The sequence below is a fragment of the Rhinoraja longicauda genome, chromosome 26 (assembly GCF_053455715.1).
Source record: "Rhinoraja longicauda isolate Sanriku21f chromosome 26, sRhiLon1.1, whole genome shotgun sequence".
Lineage (NCBI taxonomy): Eukaryota > Metazoa > Chordata > Chondrichthyes > Rajiformes > Arhynchobatidae > Rhinoraja > Rhinoraja longicauda.
The window spans coordinates 22,489,184-22,509,590 of NC_135978.1; the positions used below are offsets into that span (position 1 = coordinate 22,489,184).

The window sequence follows — 20,407 nt, forward strand, 5'->3', positions numbered from 1 at the left end:
CTTGCTAATCTTGCCCTGTTTGTTCTCATCCAAGTCATTGATGTAGATGACAAACAGTAACGGGCCCAGCACCGAACTCTGAGGCACACCACTAGTCACAGGCATCCAGTCAGAGAAGCAACCTTCCACCATTACCCTCTGCTTCCTTGCATGGAGCTCATTTGCTATCTATTCAGCTATAGATGATGATGGTAGCGGAATTAGCTCAGGACACTTTCAGTGACGTGGACGCTTCTGCTATGGGGCCATACAGATTGGAGCAAAGGCGAAATTTAAAATTGTGATTCCTTGAGCCATTTCTAATTGACCTAAGTGAAGTTTCATTATTTGTGCATGTTTAATTATTTGTAACAATTCATATCTTAAAATTTTGATTCCATTGGAATCTTTTAATCAGCTGTCATTTAAAAATGAGTAGCTTTCGTTTATTGTCGGTTGTCATTGTGCAGTACTGGTATTAGTCGGTGATGATCCAATATGAACTTGTGGGGTTCAGGTTAAAGAGGCAGCCTAGAATGTTGCAAAATGCAATTAATACTGCTAAAGATGTGTTGGTGAACAATCCATTTGGATTTCCTTTTTTTATTATTTGGAATAAGCCTTCTTTTCCCAGAGGTGAAAAAAGTAATCTCTGTTGAGAGAAACATTGCGGTCACGGTGGGGCAGCGGTAGAGCTGCTGCCTTGCAGCGAATGTAGCGCCAGAGACCCGAATTCAATCGGACTACGGGTGCTATCTGTACGGAGTTTGTACTTTTTCCCGTGATCTGTGTGGGTTTTCTCGGAGATCTTCGGTTTCCTCCCACACTTCAAAGACGTACAGGTTTGTAATTTAATTGGCTTGGTGTAGGATAGTGTTAGTGTGCGGGATCGCTGGTCGGCGCGGACCTGGTGGGCCGAAGGGCCTGTTTTTGCACTGTATCTCTAAAACTAATTAAAACTAAAGAAAAGTTCAGATAATTTGGATCTAAAGAAGTTTTCCACTCTCATTCAGTACAGTCAGTGAATTAAATTCATTGCTCAGAGATTCATGGGTTTCGTGTGAATAAATGTAATCACATATTGTTTTTATTTGTTCATTGCAGATAAATGATAACCACATTGAAATGGCTTATAGGCCAGACCTCTTAAGGATGTCACCCTTTGTCTCTAGCAGGGCATAAGGGAATCAAAACATTAGTGGTTTCCAACATGACAAGAATTAGACATGTAAAGGCACCTGTTTCAACACCTTAATATTTTTTCCAGGAAGTGATCTTAGAGGTGGAACTTGGAATAGTGGTTGATAATTTCACCCATTCATATAGAAAAGTCATAAATATTATTTGAAAGATTCCTTAAAGAGACAAGATCAGGCCTTAACACCTAATTCTTCACCTCATTTGGACAGCAGAATAAGCTGTGTTAGATTCTGTTGGGCTGCCAATTATTCTATCTGCCCATCGACTAAAGAAAAACACATTAAAACTTTAATTATCTGCTATCCAACTATTTGGAATTTGTGATGGTTCAGTGTCTGGTTATTAATTCCTGCACTTCCTTCAACAACTAGGTCCCAAGTTTCCACACTTCCTCTTAAACACTGGTGTCCCGATTCCCATGTTCTCTCTAACACGTTGAGACCCAGTTCCTGCACTTTCTAGCACACTTGGGGCCCTAGTCGCTATCCTCCCTCTCGCATTGTGGTCTCTTACTCCCTTGAATAGCACCTGGTTTTGTTTCCTCCGCTTCCTTGAAACTGACCAGGTTTATTGAAGAACTGAATCTGAACAAGTCCGAGCCCAAAACATCACCTATCCATGTCCTCCAGAGATACTGCCTAACCTGCTGAGTTACTCCAGCACATTGAGTTTTGCTCAAGTTTCCAGCATCTGCAGTTTCTTGTTTCTTCATTGTTCAGTGATTGTTTTACTGTGTAATGTCATATAAAAATGTGAATTAAAAGTATATTGGAGTATTAATACAAAATAACATTCAATAGCTTGAAAAGTCTGCTAGTCTGGCACTGCCAAAAACTTCAGCGTGCGGGATTAATAGAGTTTTCCACTACTGCACATTCTGAAAATCGATCATAAAAGCTGCTAAAAATTCTCAGCAGATCAGGCAGTATTTTTGGTGAAACAGGATTTTGTTGAAAGGTCGTTATCCTGAAATGTTTCTCACACCACTGATGTTGCGCACAGTAGTGTCTACTACAGATAAAGTGAGGCCCATATTTAACCCCCTGAATGATCCATATAAATGGGTAAATCATTTTCTGATTCCTTTGATTTGCATATTGTTTGTATGAAAGCCTTACTTAAGCCATTGATCATAAATATTTCTTATAGATTATTAGGAAGAATAATTAAAATTGGTGTTATGGTGCTATTGATACAAATGGTATTTTCTGATGACATGAATTTGCAGTGACATACATGTCAAGACTGAAAAACTTGCAATTTGTAAGAGTGCCATTCAAGACCGAAAAAATCCTGCCGTTTGTAAGAATATCTAGAGTACCATTTTAATAATAATAATATATTCCTTAATTCGTCCCACACCGGGGAAATTTACAATGTTACAGCAGCAAAGTGGATAGCAAGAGAGCCAGAGATCATTCATTATAAATAAAAGATACATAAATTGTCATCAGTTTCATTGTCATTGTGTGTTCTTAGCTGTTATTGTTGACTCATCTGCTGGGAGCAGTGCTGGTTGTGCAGTCTCACAGCAGCGGGAAGGAAGGACCTCCTATATCTCTCCTTCACGCACTTGGGGTGAAGGAGCCTGTCACTGAAGGAGCTACTCAGTGCAGTGACAGTGTCCTGCATGGGGTGGGAGTCGTTGTCCAGCAGCGATGTTAGCTTTGCCATCATCCTCCTCTCTCCCACCACCTGCACTGAGTCGAGGGGGGCAACCCAGGACAGAATCAGGAACAAAATGTACATTAAATGTACGATATATATTGGATTATGGCTACTTTGGAGTGTTACAAGTTGTTAAATTGATGGCATTTAGGTAATGCCATGATGTACAGTATAACTAACTATAAATGCTATGTCATGATGCATAACTAACTGTGCATAAATAATGAATTTAACTGTAACAATTTCAAAGCACTTTACTATTTGTATGTTATACTTTAAAGCAACATTATAAATGTGATCTTTAAAAAAAAAAAAAAGACAGAATTAGAATTCAGAAAGGGTGTAGACTTTGGAGCGAAATGAGACTGCATTTGGTCTGTGGTTTTAGATGAAATGACTGTGGTACATCATGGTGCAACTGAACTTGGGTCTCACAGTTTGATACCATGCAGCACCATGATATCCTTGTGAACTGATCCAAATGTCAGTCAGTAATTCCAGATGATTCTGGATTTAATGGTGGTGTTAATTTCTTTTTATTACTGCCATAGATAACGCATATGGAAGAGTTATTTATATTTTTGTTCACAGTTAAACTATGACTCGTTGTGGCTTGGAGGAAAACTGGTGGTGTGGTCTTTAGCTGTCTACATTCGCTTTTCTCACTTTTGCCTTCAGTAAGCAGAGAAACTGGTCTCCTTCCCTTATTGTGTGAAGCAAGAATTGAGGTGTAAGAAAGTTAACCTTCTCTACACCTTTAATTTTTGTTATTAAATGAATCTTGAACTTCATTACCCTTCCTCATATATACGGTTAGGAATATTCTACCACATTGCTCTCAGTATATCATTTTGCTACTGAATCCTTGTGAAACTTTCATGTAAATAGAGATAAGATGAGGTCTATTGGTGCTCATGAAAGAGTTGAGTTGTAATTTGTCAATTCTTAACTACTCCTCAAATTCCCTCCAGGAATGGCATGTTTTTTTTTCCATAAGCATAAAAAAAATATGGATCAGATATTTTCATATAAATACCTTTGGGTATTGAAGTCTAAAGTCTGATCTGATTAATTTAAAATATTAGGTAAAGGATATGTACAGGGATCTATATCCACTGTTAAGAATCAAGAATAAGAGACAGTAATCTTATAATTTGTGCTACGCCTTTCCAAGCTGAAATCAGGAAGCATTTTTTCACTCAAAGTGGAGTAAAATAGTGGATTAGTTGGTGCTTACTGATCTATTTCTTGCCAGAACCCAAACATTACTTTGGTCTGGTTTAAATTTCCTAGTTTAAGTTGCATTGATACTTCCCACTTTTCAACTTTAATTATTTGCACATTTGTGATGAGCACTGACATTTCATACTGTTTCAAGTGACTTTAACTAAAAATCAGAATTTTGTGCAGTGAAGAATGTAACCTGCCTTGTTTCCTTCTTATCTTCATCTCCTGACCAACTTTCTAATATTTTACATGTAACTGTTTATTGATTGGAACATTGGTTGGAACATTTTTAAAATGTAAATTTTAAAATGTTTTAAAGTGTTACTTTCTTTTCACTTTCCTCATCATTACTTCCATTTCAGATGTAAACAGACAATTTCAAACTCTGTGCATATTCCTTTGTGCATTTGTTATCAGTTTGTGTATTATCTCTAGCTTCCACACAAACCGCAACAATGGGAATATATATTTTCTCAATGAAATATTGAAAACATTAAATTAATACCGGGAACCTTGTTCATGTCCGAAATTGAATATTGGAGATACCTGATGGGAATGTTTTGTGGTGATTGATAATTTGAGACAATACTTGAGGCTTAAATAAGTAGTGAGGTATCCTGTAGCATAGACAAAGTTCAGTCACTCTACATCTCCATCCCCCACCAGGAAGGCCTTAAAGCCCTCTGTTTCTTCCTCGACTGCAGAATCAACCAATTTCCTTCTATTAACACTCTCCCCCGCCTCGCTGAGCTGGTCCTCGCCCGTAACAAATTCTTCTTTGACTCCTCCCACTTCCTCCAAATCAAAGGTGTAGCTAGGGGCAATCGCATGGGTCCCAGCTATGCCTGCCTCTTTGTGGGATATGTTGAACAATCTCTGTTCCAGGTGTACACTGGGCCTTTCCCTGAACTCTATTTCCATTAATTGACGACTGCATCGTTGCTACCTCCTGCACCCATGCAGAACTCATAGACTTTATTAACTTCACCACCAATTTCCATCCTGCACTCAAATTCACTTGGACCATCTCCGACACCTCCTTCCCCTTTCTTGATCTCATCGTCCCCATCACAGAAGATAGACTATTGACTGACGTCTATTACAAACCCACTGACTCCCACAAGTATCTCGACTGCACTTCTTCCCAACCTGCCTCCTACAAAAACTCTATCCCCAACTCCCTATTTCCTCCGTCTACACTGCATCTATGCCCAAGATGAGGTGTTCCATACCAGGACATCCGAGATGTCCTCATTCTTTAGGGAATGGGGGTTCCCCTCTTCCATCATAGATGAGGCCCTCAGACGTGTCTCCTCAGTACTCCGCAGCTCCGCCCTTGATCCCCCTCCCCTAGTCACAACAGGAACAGAGTGCCCCATGTCCTTACTTTTCACCCCATCAGCCGTCGCATACAACACATTATCCTCTGACATTTTCATTATCTCCAACAGGATCCCACCACTAGTCACATCTTGCCATCTCCACCCCTTTCTGCCTTCCGCAGAGACCATTCCCTCCGCAATTCCTTGGTTAACTCATCCCTTCCTACCCAAACCACCCCCTCCCCAGGTACCTTCACCTGCAACTGTAGGAGATGCAACACCTGCACCCTTCTCTCCACTCTTGCCGTCTTTCTGCAATTTAAAACATATTTATTTCTAACTTTTCCAAATTATGATGAAAGGCGGTTGACTTGAGATGGTAACTTTGTTCCCCACTCCACATATTCTGCCTGATCTAAGTATTTTCAGTTTACATTGCAGATTTTCAACATCAGCAATGTTTTATTTTCCTTTTTTTGTATTTTACTGGTCTGGTTGATCAGTGGTCTTTTGTGAATTTTGCCGTTTCTGTTCATGATTACTGGCACATGTTGACATATGTGGGGAAAAATATTACTCAGATGTGCTCGTAGATTAGCATTTTTTACTGGGACATTGTATGCAAATTTAAGAATTTGGTTAGCTACATGCCATAAGTATAAAGGGCCAGGGCAGATCATTCACCCTTTTGATGCATGATGACATTTCTCGGTTAGCCGAGTAGATCAGATGTGTTTTGGGAATTAATGGAATTGCCTGTCATCTTCCTCCTGTTTTCTTTATTTAGATTGCTACATTTCGTTTTGATTAAAAAAACATTTTGCCTTTTAAGCTTTTGCCTATTGTGTGTAATGTTATTTGTGTTTCTTTTTGTCACCAGCCCACCATACTGCTGTGTGGATCTTTACTCGCTTCGGACTGGTGAAATGGTCAAATCCATCCAGTTCAAAACCCCCATCTACGAGCTGCATTGTAACAAAAGGTATGATTAGCTGCACATTGAGGTGTGAGCAAGAAATATGTTTCTTCATGTCATGCCAGAACCATTTAATTGTACCAGGGTGGAAATAAATTGTCCTTGATCCTGAAGGACCGCCAAAGATATTTTTGCAATACAGCACAAATAAAATGATTCGGCTTTTTATTCTGTGTTTTTATTAATCTATTTTGTCTTTTTTAGATTTACATGTAACATCCTCAAACATATTAATAATAGAAGATATCTCGTGCATACCATGGATAGCAGAGGCCTTTTCCATTATGTCAGAGCAATTTCCATTGCTGTGGTTGATATTAAGCTGCCTGATTTAATTTTACCATTTGCAGTAGAAAATGACTTTTTCTTAGTTTTGAGCTGCTGATTGTTTCATTATCCTAGAAACTTGTTGTTGCTAGAAACATTTTGTAGGTGTAAACTGATTTCCTACGCATCAACAATGTGTTTAATATGTTAAAAGGTGGAGAAAGGTATTAAGGGTCTGAACCTAAAGTGGATGTTAGGCGCTTTTGCGTAAATATACTAACCAAATCAATGATGGATCACAGGGTATGACCGTTGATAATTAATTCAACTGTTTGATATAAAAGAATACCTTGATTCTGAATAGCTACCAAAGATGAGTTCACCTCTTTAAGCCTTTAAACCGTGTCTGAGTTCCAATTTTGATTGATGAACAAATTCACCGTGGAAACCTTGATTTCCAGTTTTTCTTAATTTCTCTTCTGTGAGAGCAAGCAGATACTGGGGATATGAATGGCTTGAGTGAATGTGACATAGTGTGGGGAAATAAGATATTTTCCACTTTGGAAGAAAGAAAAAGACTATTATTTATGTGGAACAAGACTACAAGAGGGATTGGGGGGGTTTTAGACAATAGGCAATAGGTGCAGGAGTAGGCCATTCAGCCCTTCGAGCCAGCACCGCCATTCAATGCGATCATGGCTGATCGCTCTCAATCAGTACCCCGTTCCTGCCTTCTCCCCATACCCCCTCACTCCGCTATCCTTAAGAGCTCTATCCAGCTCTCTCTTGAAAGCATCCAACGAACTGGCCTCCACTGCCTTCTGAGGCAGAGAATTCCACACTTTCACCACTCTCTGACTGAAAAAGTTCTTCCTCATCTCCGTTCTAAATGGCCTACCCCTTATTCTTAAACTGTGGCCCCTTGTTCTGGGCTCCCCCAACATTGGGAACATGTTTCCTGCCTCTAATGTGTCCAATCCCCTAATTATCTTATATGTTTCAATAAGATCCCCCCTCATCCTTCTAAATTCCAGTGTATACAAGCCCAATCGCTCCAGCCTTTCAGCATACGACAGTCCCGCCATTCCGGGAATCAACCTAGTGAACCTACGCTGCACGCCCTCCATAGCAAGAATATCCTTCCTCAAATTTGGAGACCAAAACTGCACACAGTACTCCAGGTGCGGTCTCACCAGGGCCCGGTACAACTGTAGAAGGACCTCTTTGCTCCTATACAACTGTAGAAGGACCTGAAGTTTTGTACCTGAAGTATAAAATTAGTAAGAAGGCTGATGCAAAGTTATCCTTTTGAGACTTAAATCTGCATATAGACTGCCTAATTAATAATGTAGAAGGCAAATTCATAGTCTATATTCTATATAATTTTCTAGATTAATATTTTGAGGGCAAAGGCTCTTTCAGAACTTGTCTTGGGCGGTGCCATCTAAGACAATTTGATTTTGAATTTTAAAGTGATGGGGTTCGATGCAAAATTGGGTCTTAATTCTGAACAAATGAAACTCTGGAAGTATGAGGGGAGAGTCGTCTCTAGTTGATTGGGGAAATACATTGAAAATTGAGGACAGAGAATGGCCAACACAGGTGTCAGGGGTGATGGGGAGAAGGCAGGAAAATGGGGTTGAGAGGGAAATATAGGTCAGCTATGATTGAATGGTGGAGTTGACTTGATAAACTTAACACTTAAAGAAATAAAACATAATTCGCAGATAAAATATATTCCTTGAAGGAACAAAGTCAGAGTTAAATCGAGGAAGCTTATAAAGGTGCTAGAAGTTTGAGTTTGAGTTTTGTGTACAGAAGTGCAGGTATATAGTTCCACAAAGGTGGCAACACAAGTGGACAGCTAGTGAAGAAGGCACATGGCATGCTTTCCTTCGTCGGTCAGGGTATTGAGCACGTCAGTTGGCGTGTAATGATATAGCTGTACATGATGTTGGTATGGCCACATTTGGAGTACCATGTACAGAACAATTTGCTGTAGGAAGGATGCCATTACACAGGAAAGGGCACAGAGAAGATTTATAATAATGTTACTGGATCTGGAGGGTTTGAGATGTAAGGAGAGTCTGAATAGGTTGGGACATTTCCCCCTGGAATGTAGGAGGCTGAGTGGTGATCTCAGACATATAAAATCATGAGGGAAATAAATAAGATGAGTAGCTTCTTTTGTCTGTCTTTTACCCAGGGAAGGGGTGTGTAATACTCGAGGACATAAGTTTAAGGTGGGAGCGGGAAAATTTAACAAGGACCTGATGGGCAAGATTTTCACATAGAAAGTGGTGCATATATATGGAATGGGCTGACTGAGGAATGGTAGAGGTGGGTACAATTGCAACATGTAAAAGACAGTTGGTGTATCGATAGGAAAAGTATGGAGGTGTAGGGGAATGTGCAAGCAGGTAAAACGAGCTCGGTTTGGTAACTTGGTCATTGTAGATAAGTTGAGATGAAGGGCCTGTTTCCATGTTGTATAGTTTCTATGACGCTGTGACTTGAAACCTCAACGAAAAGGTTATGGAGCGATTGCTAATAAATGGGATTCATGTAGATGGTTGGCATGGACATAGTAGGCTGCGATCTTGGTTCTGTGCTGTATGACTCCATGTATCTAAGTCATGAACATCAGTGGTGAGGCAAAGAGAACAGGCATGCACAAAAGCTTTACTTCAGATAAACTGTCATGAGGGTATTAATTAATCCGTAGAGTTGTACATACTCATAACCACAGATTATGAATCTCAGATACAACAGACTGGAAGCCAGATAAAAACAGAAAACTTTGGTAACATTCAGCAGGCGAGTCACTATCTGTGGAAAGAGAAACAGTTAACATTTCTGGTCCAGGATCCTTTATCAGATATGAGAAAGAGAGAAACAAGTTAGTATAGGTTCCTGCCAGACTTTCATTGGCGGGATTTCAAAGAAATGTGGGAAATGAAAGTCAGTTACACAATGGATTTGAGGGACATGTACATCAGTGTTCAGTGGGGAGAAAGAGAACCCCTTTAAGGGGACAATATACATATGTATATATGTTGGAAGGAAAAAATGCAGGATAAACAAATGCCTCAGCTCTGTAACTCCAGACTAAACAAGAATGATCCGAAGTGAATTAACAAATAAAGTGAAACAGAGAGGTTGTAGGGAGGAAAGGACTCACCGAGAGGCACATAAAAACATGCAGAAAATATCAAAAGAGTGATTAGAGAGAGATCTATTGACAAAGCATACCTCTAAGAATTTCTTTCAAGTTAAGACTGTTTGAAGATGGAGAATGGAGGAGTGCAACTGGAGATGTGCATGATTATTAAACCTTTTCTCCCCATATTCACAAAGGACAATGTGCTCCCAAAACAGTGAACTGAAAAATTCATAACTTCTGCAGAAATGAGATTGAAGTTTGATACAAATGGAAAGTGCAAAAAAGTAATTGATACCAGGAAAACATGATATCTTCCTAGATAGTGGACTTGCAAGATAAATTTGAGAGATTATTTGAAGAGGGTCAGCAGACAAAGGTATTCTGGTAGAAACATTTAAATGTTTCCATACTCCAAGAAAATCATATTTTGTATATACGTTGGAAGGATAAATGGGAGTCATAGTTTCCAGAGAATAGGTTTCAAAATAGTTGACTTCAAAACTAAAACATATCTTTTTGCTTTACTGATCACCCAATGTAGAGCAGACTTTAACAGCACAAACAAAATGTTGATTTGTGCCCCTGAAACAATGGAGTGTGTCAGAGAAGAAAGTCACCAACGAGTAAAACTTCCAGAAACACAAAAAATATTGACATTAATTCATGCTGGTAACTTTGTTAACACACTTGTTTTTCCCTTCCATTTATAATAACTTTTTTCTAATTATGAAATAGAGCCAGGATTCTGCTCTGTAAATGGTGTAGTACTCCATTCCTTCTTCAAATGTTCATTCTTCACATGTTCGTCCTGATAATGAATGTTGCCCGGCAAGTTACCTCTCGGAACTTACTGCCAAGCTGGATCTCACCTGCATCAAAAACCTTAACGTGCAAATTTCTAACAGTTTAGTGCAAGAAAGTTCATATTTTAAGCAGTCTCTTGATTTAGATGCAAACAAAGAGTCGCTGACTGAATTATCAATGTTATTAACTTTTTTTAAAGATGTGAGGAAACTTATTTTTGAAATGTCATTTTCAGCTGAGCGTTAAACTACTTCTACCACTTGGTGTCACTAAAACTATGTTTGTTTCCCAGCTGTATTGACAAACTACCATTCACCACACTCAGTGAAATGCAGGGTATTTTTTGTACCTTAGCAGCACAAAGTGCAACATTTAGAGAGTTCCAGAACTGCACCATGCTGATATTCTGCTCGTTTTGTGTAAATCAACAGGGTTCAATACAAAAGCTACACAAACCCAAAAGAGAGAAAATAAAATATCCAAGATAGACACAAAATGCTGGAGTGAGTCAGTGGGACAGGCAGCATCTCTGGTCAGAAGGAATGGTTCACCCTGTCCTGCTGAGTTACTTCAGCATTTTGTGTCTACCTTTGGTGTAAACCAGCATCTGCAGTTCCTTCCCACATAGATAAAATATCCATGTGGTTTCCAGGTAAAGCCTTAATATTGAACAATTTGGAATTAGAAGATGGAAAATATAGTTTGGTTCTCTCTACCTCATTTGGTTCTCTCTACCTCATTTGGATAATGGATAGACAGGGCTATTGGCATGACATTTCCTAATTAAGATCAGGTAAATTCGGAGTTCACAGGGAAATCAAATTCAGCTGGACCTTTTAGCCCGGATTAGTCCGTCCATCTAGAAAAATAAATAGTCTCTTAAATGACTCAAGTTTTTACTTGGATGATATTGTATGTCCAATTACTGATGTTTTATGTTGAAAGTTGTCCTTCGTCGATCTAACTCTGGGCTATGTGTGCAACTACAACGTTTTTCTCTGAACCGGTGGTCCATGCCTGTAGAAATTAACATAATATGATCTGTGTATAAACAATACCCATTTTTAGCAATTGGGTCTCAATGATCATTGATATCCTTTTCCACTGTATCTCTGTGAAAAGCTTCTGCCAGCTAAACCCTGTCAGTTCTCAAAAGAAAATTAAGAACCTGATTAGATCCCCATTTCAATTCTTGGTGGGCTATATTTTATGTCATTCTGAAACATTTTGTAATGGCAGATGGAATTTAAAACTGATAAGTGGGAGGTGATGCACCTTGAGAGGACTAATAAGGGTAGAAGAGAACTAACAAGGATAGAACATACACAATGAATCTTTGGGTGCACGCTAGTACAGAGGAACTTAGGGAATTTAGTGTAGGTGCTGCCACCCTGAAGGTGGCAGCATAAGTAGACAAGATGATAAATAAAGGTTACGAGATGCTGGCTCATCTACCTGCCTGAGTTTCTCAACTCCATCCCTTCCCCTCTACTACCTGCTTGGTTCACCCATTGGCCCCTGTCACACTACTTCCCCTCTCCTCTTTATACTTTCCTCCCTCTCCACTTAGTCCTGATGCAGGATTTCAACCTGAAATATTGATAATGCATTTCCCTCTAACAATGCCGGTCAACTTTCTGAGTTCATCCAGCAGATTGTATGTTGTTGTTGTTATTCTGTTTGTTTTCTGCTATTTCCTCCATTTTATTTCCACTCTTTTGATATGTTCCCGAAGTTTACAGTATTTATCCCCTTTTATTTCATCTTTTTCACAGTAGTAAAGTTTATTTTTCTTACTTCACTTTAGGTTATCTTGTTGATCCATTTGGAAATTTGCTTGATTGGGTTTTCCTTATTCCCACCTGCCTGTCATTGAAGAACATTTGTTTTATTTAGTTTCTTTAGAGATGGAAATTTAAACCCATCTAAAACACTGCATGCCAACCATAATTTCAGATCCATTATTTTCCAAAGTATTTGTTTTGAACTGTAGTTCAGTAATTGATGTTCTGTGGAAATATCTGTGGAGTTCTGAATGTGCTAACCTCTGAATGTGTACAGATTAATTATATTTGCTGATGCAAATTTCTAATTGAAGGTTTTTATTCCACTTCATATCTACTCCAAAATTCATTCATTAACGTCTTTGCTTGTATTTTGTCGGTCTTCTTTCTTTTTATTTTTTTCTTTCTCTGTAATCTGCTTCACTTGATCTTTTACCATTTCATTATTTTTACTTCCTTGGCTTTTTTCTTCAAATTCCATGTGTTTGAATTTTAAGCTTTTTCATTTTTATTATTTTGTCCATAAGTAATTGTCACTGTTTACTTTTCTTCATCATTTAAACTCGTTTTACCTCTGGACTGGTGTTCCGTTTAGGTCACTCTGCTATAGTAAAGATAGCATTAATCTAGAAAGAGTACAGAGATGATTTATGAGGATGTTGCCAGGACTCGAGGGTCTGAGCTATAGGAATAGGTTCGCAGCAGGCTGAGGGGTGATCTTATAGAGGTGTATAAAATTCCAATAAAGTCCTAATAAGTGTGGAGAAGATGCAGCCTGTTTGTACTTCGCAAGCTCTTTCAAACGACGTTACTGTCTGTATGGAGTTTGCGCGATCTCCCTTTGACCACGAAGGTTTCCCCTGGGTACTCTGGTTTCCTCGCACATCTCAAAGACCTGCGGGCTTATAGGTTAATTGTCTTCTGTAAAATTACCCTGAGAGTGTACATAGCAGATGTAATAGAAATGGGATAAAACAGAACTAGTGTGAACGGGTGATTGATGGTCGACGTGGACTTGGTGGCTATAGGGCCTGTTTCGATGCTGTATCTCCAAACTAAACAACAGTGAGGGAGAGATGATTCTTTCAAAGCAGCTGGGGGGGAGGAGGTTGTGGATCAAGAACAAGAAAGTGGGAAAGCAAATGGATCAAGTGAGGAAATTAAGTTCATGCTTAGGGTACAGATGATCAATTAGCAAAAGTGAAAGGACGCTCAGTCAGTACAAACAATTGGCCCAGGAAAAGCATCAATAGTACCAGCCAAAAGTTAATTCATATCTCTGACATCATTTATGACATTAGCAGTTAGCTTTGATGATTAACTAGCAGTGAAATTAGCACAGAAAGTTCTGGCGGCCATTTATTAATTCTCAATCTGTTGTTTGCCATGAATAATGCATGGGCAAAAGGAGATTGGAAAGAGGACGAAATAAACTCACGCTGAGTGATAGTTGGAAGATATGCCAGAACTGCTTGCTATTTTCTTACAAAAACAGACACAAAAAGCTGGACTCAGCGGGTCAGGCAACATCTTTGGAGAAAAGGAATAGGTGACGTTTCGGGTCAAGACCCTTCTTCGGCTATTTTCTTATGGTCATCTGACCACTCAGGGCGCTGATCACTTTTACAGGAAATTTCCTTCACAGTTAAATAAAACGCATGCCTGGCCTCTCGAAACTCTTTTCATTGTTATCAACAACTTAATTCGCTGCTTTGATGAAGTAGTCAACATTTATCTGAAAAACCACAGCTTCATTATATCCCAATACTAATTAAACATCATCCAGGATCGATTGGTTCGGAAGGCAGCAGATTCCATATCTACCGCTTCTGTCAATGCCACATTTCCTCAGGATATGTTGACACCAATTGAAATTTCTAGATATCCCCCGCTCTCCTGGTTTGGCCATTTATTGTTGTTGATTCATTGTTTTTCCAAATCTGGAATACTCCACCAGGAATTTCAGTGACAGAGATGCAACAACATTAGACAAGTTTCCGCATGGTAGGTTGCGCTGGAGGGTTAGATCGCATGGGATCCAAGGAGAGATAGCTGAATGGATAGAAAATTGGCTTCATGGAAGGAAACAGTGGGTGATGGTGATGGTTGTTTTTCAGACTGGAGGCCTGTGACTAGTGGCGTGCCTCGAGGTTCAGTACTGTTTGTCATCTATATCAATGATTTGGATGAGAACGTACAAGGCATGAATAGCAAGGTTTCAGATTAAATTAAAGCAGGTGGTATTGTAGATAGTGAAGATGGTTGCCAAAAATTGCAGCAAGGTCTTAATAAGTTGGGCAGGTGATCTGAGGGATAGTTGATGAAATTTAATACAGAGACGTTAGTGGCGTTGTATTTTAGGAAGTCTAACAAAGGCAAGACCTACACAGTGAATAGTAGGGCTCTGGGGAGTGTGGTCGAGCAGAGGGATCTCGGAGTGCATTTACATAGCTTCTTGAAAGTGACGTCACAGGTAGATGGTGGTCAAAAAGGCTTTCAACACATTGGCCTTCATCAGTCATACTGAGTATACAAGTTGGGAGGTCATGTGACAGTTGCATAAGACATTGGTGAGGCTACATTTAGAGTAATGTGTTCAGTTTTGGTCACCATGTTATAGGAAAGTAGTTGTCAAGCAGGAAAGGGTCCAGAGAAGATTTACAAAGATGTTGTCAGGATTCAAGGACCTGAGCAAAAGGAAGAGGTTGAGCAGGCTAAGACTTTATTCCTTGGAGTGCAGGAGGATGATCTTATAGTGGTGTACAAAATCATGAGAGGAATAGTTTGGGTAAATGTACAGTCTTTTAGGGGAATTGAGAACCAGAGGAAATGAATGAATGAATGAATGAATGAATGAATAAGTTTATTGGCCAAGTATGCATATACAAGGAATGTGCCTTGGTGCTCTGCTCACAAATGGCAACACAAACATACAGTTAACAATTAAGAATAAAGCATAAACACATCAAAACAATAAGGATACACCATTACGGTCTAAACATGTGGGTGAAAATAAACCAGAGCAAAAAAGAGACTACAGACTTTGGTTATTGAATAGAACTATCACTCGTCGAAAAAAGCTGTTTTTATGTCTGGCTGTGGCTGCTTTGACAGTCCGGAGTTGCCTTCCAGAGGGAAGTGCTTCGAAGAGTTTGTGGCCAGGGTGAGAGGGGTCAGAGATGATCTTGCCCGCTCGCTTCCTGGCCCTTGCAGTGTACAGTTCATCAATGGGGGGAAGGTTGCAGCCAACAACCTTCTCAGCTGTGCGAACGATCCGTTGCAGCCTCCGGATGTCGTGCTTGGTGGCTGAGCCAAACCAGACCATGATGGAGAAGGTGAGGACAGACTCAATGATAGCAGTATAGAATTGGACTATCATTGCCTGTGGCAGATTGTGTTTCTTCAGTTGCCGCAGGAAGTATATCCTCTGTTGGGCCTTTTTGACTGTGGAGTCGATGGTGGCCCCCCATTTAAGGTCCCTGGAAATGATGGTTCCAAGGAACTTCAATGACTCCACAGATGTGACTATGGTGTTGTTGATGGTGAGTGGGGGGAAGGGAGGGGGATCTCTTTGAAAGTCTACGATTAGTTCCACTGTCTTGAGAGCATTGAGCTCCAGGTTGTTGCAATGGCAAATAGGTTAATGGTGAAGGAGAAAAGATTTAATAGGTACCCGAGGGGTAACTTTTTTTATGCAAAGGGTCGTGAGTGTATAGAATGAGCTGCCGGAGGAGGTAATTGAGGTCGGTACTATTGCAACATTTAAGAAACTTTTAGACAGGTACATGAATAGGATAGGCATAGAGGGAAATGGGCCGCAGTTACATGGGACTAGTGCAGATGAGGCATGCTGGTGGGCTTGGGCAAGTTGGGCCGAAGGGCCTGTTTCCATACTCTGTGGCCTGCATTTGGTTTTTTTTAAAGTCCACACTTTGTTCTCTAGAAACTAAGCATTGGCAACAAATATATCTGAAGAAAGGTCCAGACCCAAAATGTTGCTTATCCACATTCTCCAAAGATGCTGCCTGACCCGCTGAGGTACTCCAGCACTTTGTGTCTTTTTTTGTGAAGCAACATCTGCAGTTCCTTGTCAGTCTTGCTTTTATCTCAAGAATACATTATTAAAACTACAGGAGTCAGAAATACTAGCTCATGAACTCTGAAATGGATGGGATATGAGACTTCCGTGACCGAATCTACATGTTAATAACTGATAATGTGTTCTGGAGGGTACAGGAATATTTCTACAGTATATTTTCCCTTCTACATGAGATAAAATGTTCCATCTCAAAAAAACACAAGTGCTGGAGGAACTCAGCAGGTTAGGCCACATCTTTGGTCAGACAACGTTTCATGGTGGGACCTATAAGACCGATGAAAGGTCCCGATCCTAAATATCGTTTGTCCATTCCTCCACAGATTCTGCCTGAGTTCCTCCAACGCTTTGCCTTTTGCTCATGATTCCCACATGTGCAGTTTCTTGTGCTCCATCTCAATGCATTGTTTACATAAAATGGCTAATCTTAGATTGGGAACTCTTGTAAGGGATCTGAAACAAAGTTCTTTCATTTTGCTGCCGCAGATATTCAAGCAGTAAGGTGCCCTTTACCTACCTGCCCTCGTAATCTTACAAAATTGGGCTGTTTTAGTATTCCCACAATTGCCTGTTACTGTTCCATTCAAATGTTCTCAAATATAGTCCAACTAATTTTTAATTCCACGTCTTTACTTAATTATGGGAAAGTTATCAAATGCATTATATTTCTATAGCACCTTTTAGGGGTTACCATCCAATTTTGTAGAGTTATTAAGTTTATAATGTTGAAGGCACAGCCACCAGTTTTCATAAAACAAACTGTCACAGTTAACAATGAGATAATGACCTGATAATCTAGTCAAGAGCCTTTTATTGTCATATGTCCCAAAACGGAACAATAAAATTCTTACTTTTCACTGATACTGATTGATAAATATTGGCCAGAATGCTTTGCAGAATGTTTTTGTGTAAGTAATGTTTTTATAGATTTTCTGCCTGCCTGAGAATAGATTGATTGTAGAGATGGTGCAGAGGAGAATTACCAGAATGTTATCGACTGGGAAATTTTACCTATGAGAAAATATTGTTTAAACTAGGATCGACTTTCATGGAATAGAGGGAACATAATAAGATGATAAAAAAGGAAAACCTATTTCCCTTATCAGAGAGACAAAGTTTAAAAATTGTTGTTAGAAGGACTAGGGCAGGAGGCAAGAAAAACTCTTTCACCCAGAAGTAGTGGGGGTCGGGAATGCATTGCTTAAAAGAGTGGTGGAGTCAGAAACCCTTTTGCTAAATGTGGATGTGCTTAAGCATGGCGATACTCTATTGGACTGTTTCTTAGAGAAGAATTTCACTGTGTGTTTGCACTTTGCATATATGGCAAAAAAAGCACCATTGAACCATTTAAAAGCTTGTTGGAACAACATAGGCTTGTGTGGTGGAAGGTGGGATTAGGTTGGGTAGCAACTGGCATAGATACAAGGGGATTAATGGCCTTGTGCCATGATTTTTTTATGATTCTATGGATGCTAAGTTTCAACACCTAGTCCAAAGATGGCATCGCGTAAGTTCAGCACCTTCATTGAGAAATGTTTCTTCTCACTCATTGTCCGGTTCATATATGGTGCATTTGACAAATGAACAATTTTGAACTCTAGATTTACAGCAACACAGCCACTCCTATCCATGGTAGTCTTATTATTAGTTTTAACTATATTTGTGATCGATATTGTATGTGACTTTTCAAATCAATTTTACATTTTAATCTCATGGAACAACCTACCAGCAGAGTGTTAAACATGTTCCTTCTGATATATTAATCTGCAGGATCAATAGAGAAAGATATACGAGCATATTTCTTGACAACCTTTTTCTCTTTCTTTCTCAGGGTCTTGGTAGTTGTGTTACAGGAGAAGATTGCCACCTTTGATAGCTGCACTTTCACTAAGAAGTTCTTTGTCACAAGTATGTACCACAGCTATGCAGGTTGCAAAATAATTATCAAGTGTTTTCAAATTTCATGTGACCCTTTGTAATTGGATTGCGGCAAAACCGTCTGATTTGATTTGGATTAAATATGGCTATGAGAACAAATGTTTCTTTGGGTTTTCCAAATGAAAACATTTTGTGTTTTAACAATAATTCTGTAAACCATTTATATGTTATTTCTGCAGTGGGAAAATAGGTAAAGCTGGAATAAAATTGAAAAATGCTGAAAACACTCACTAGGTCAGGGAAATAATTAATGTTTCAGGTTCAGAATTCTTCATCAGATTTGGGAAAGAGAGAAACAAGTTTGTGTAGTTAGTAGCTACCGATACTGACTTGTTTTGCTCTTTCTTGAAGTTTCCCAGACTTAAAATGTTACCTGTTTCTCTTTCTAAGGTGCTACCTCATATACTGAGTGCTTCCAGCATGTTCTGTTTTTATTTCCGAATCCCAGCATCTGCAGTTTTTTTAATGGATTTTTATTTTCAGGAAAAATTGGAGGGATCAAAACCATTTTTATCTTGTGGATTGTAACTGTTTGTCCAAGATGTGCATTTGCCTCTGAGCATTTGAACCTCTGTTGTGAGGAGTGTTAGTGGTCTTGTATTAAAACTATTACACTGCAGTGATTTTGACGAGTACTGAATTACATTAGACAATAGACAATAGGTGCAGGAGGAGGCCATTCGGCCCTTTGAGCCAGCACTGCCATTCAATGTGATCATGGCTGATCATTCTCAATCAGTACCCCGTTCCTGCCTTCTTCCCATACCCCCTGACTCCGCTATCCTTAAGAGCTCTATCCAGCTCTCTCTTGAATGCATTCAGAGAATTGGCCTCCACTGCCTTCTGAGGCAGAGAATTCCACAGATTCACAACTCTCTGACTGAAAAAGTTTTTCCTCATCTCAGTTCTAAATGGCCTACCCCTTATTCTTAAACTGTGGCCCCTTGTTCTGGACTCCCCCAACATTGGGAACATGTTTCCTGTCTCTAACGTGTCCAACCCCTTAATAATCTTATACGTTTCGATAAGATCTCCTCTCATCCTTCTAGCTAGTTTTGAAAAGTTGATAAGTGCTGGTACATGTGAATAGTTTGGAAGTTGATGTGATTAGCTGTGAATAATTTAAAATTCAGAAATTATATCAGTAACAAAATAGAAAACAAATCAGATATTCTACTTTTATAACTTTGTTCTAAAGTTAACTCAAAGTTAACTCAAAGTTAACTAAAGTTAACTAAAGTTTGTGTCTTCATAAATACAATTACTGCTTAGTCTGATCATTGTGTACATACAAAGGAAATTCTGGAAACCTTTGGTTCTAGTTTCCTTCCATTTTTTTGTAAAATGTGTACAGATACTGGGTACAGCTATTGCTCCTTGTTGAAAGAGCAGAAGTCTGTCTTGTGTACGAGCAGGATGTGCTAATTCTCGCCAACACCATAGCTCTTTTTATTTTGTATCCTCTCCAACGACATTTTTATATAGTACATTCAATGGAATGATACTTTTTAAAAGATGTGCAAAATTCTTGAGAAGATATGTGAGATTGAGAAGCCTGGGTTCAATGGTGGGAAGAAATGGAACAAATCAGAGATGTTTAGGGGATGAAAGTCACAGTTGGGTTTAACTGTGTTTAGCCAAGTACCCGTCTCAGGATCTCAGAGTATGTCCACAGGCTTTGTAATGAAGCTTAAAGTTACAACCTCCTGATTCAGAGATGAGAGCTACCTACTGAGTGAGACAAGCTTCTGATCTTAGATTTATGGTAATCTGTTTGGAATCAGGGCACGTTGATTTAAAATTGGTGGCCTAAAAAGACTCAAAATCAAAATTATATGGATAATACACTGAGAGCTGAATTGCACTCGTTAAGCTTCAAGTTGTAACTATGAACATTACTGACATTTTGCTGTGCAACAGTGTGTTCCAGTGTTGTTTCTTGGATTTGTTGGTTAATATTTGATGAGGTCACGCTAGGAGGGA

The 20,407-nt window shown here is 39.3% G+C and overlaps 1 protein-coding gene across 6 annotated transcripts in view; it reads left to right on the forward strand.

The window, feature by feature from the left end:
* Nucleotides 1-20,407, forward strand: part of bcas3 (BCAS3 microtubule associated cell migration factor) — a 681,054-nt gene that overhangs the window by 110,641 nt on the left and 550,006 nt on the right. For all 6 annotated transcript variants that reach the window (XM_078422068.1, XM_078422067.1, XM_078422074.1 and 3 more), the window contains exons 8-9: nucleotides 6,277-6,378; nucleotides 18,318-18,394. In XM_078422068.1, coding sequence (XP_078278194.1) covers nucleotides 6,277-6,378; nucleotides 18,318-18,394 — 179 coding nt within the window. The remainder of the gene's footprint in view (nucleotides 1-6,276; nucleotides 6,379-18,317; nucleotides 18,395-20,407) is intronic.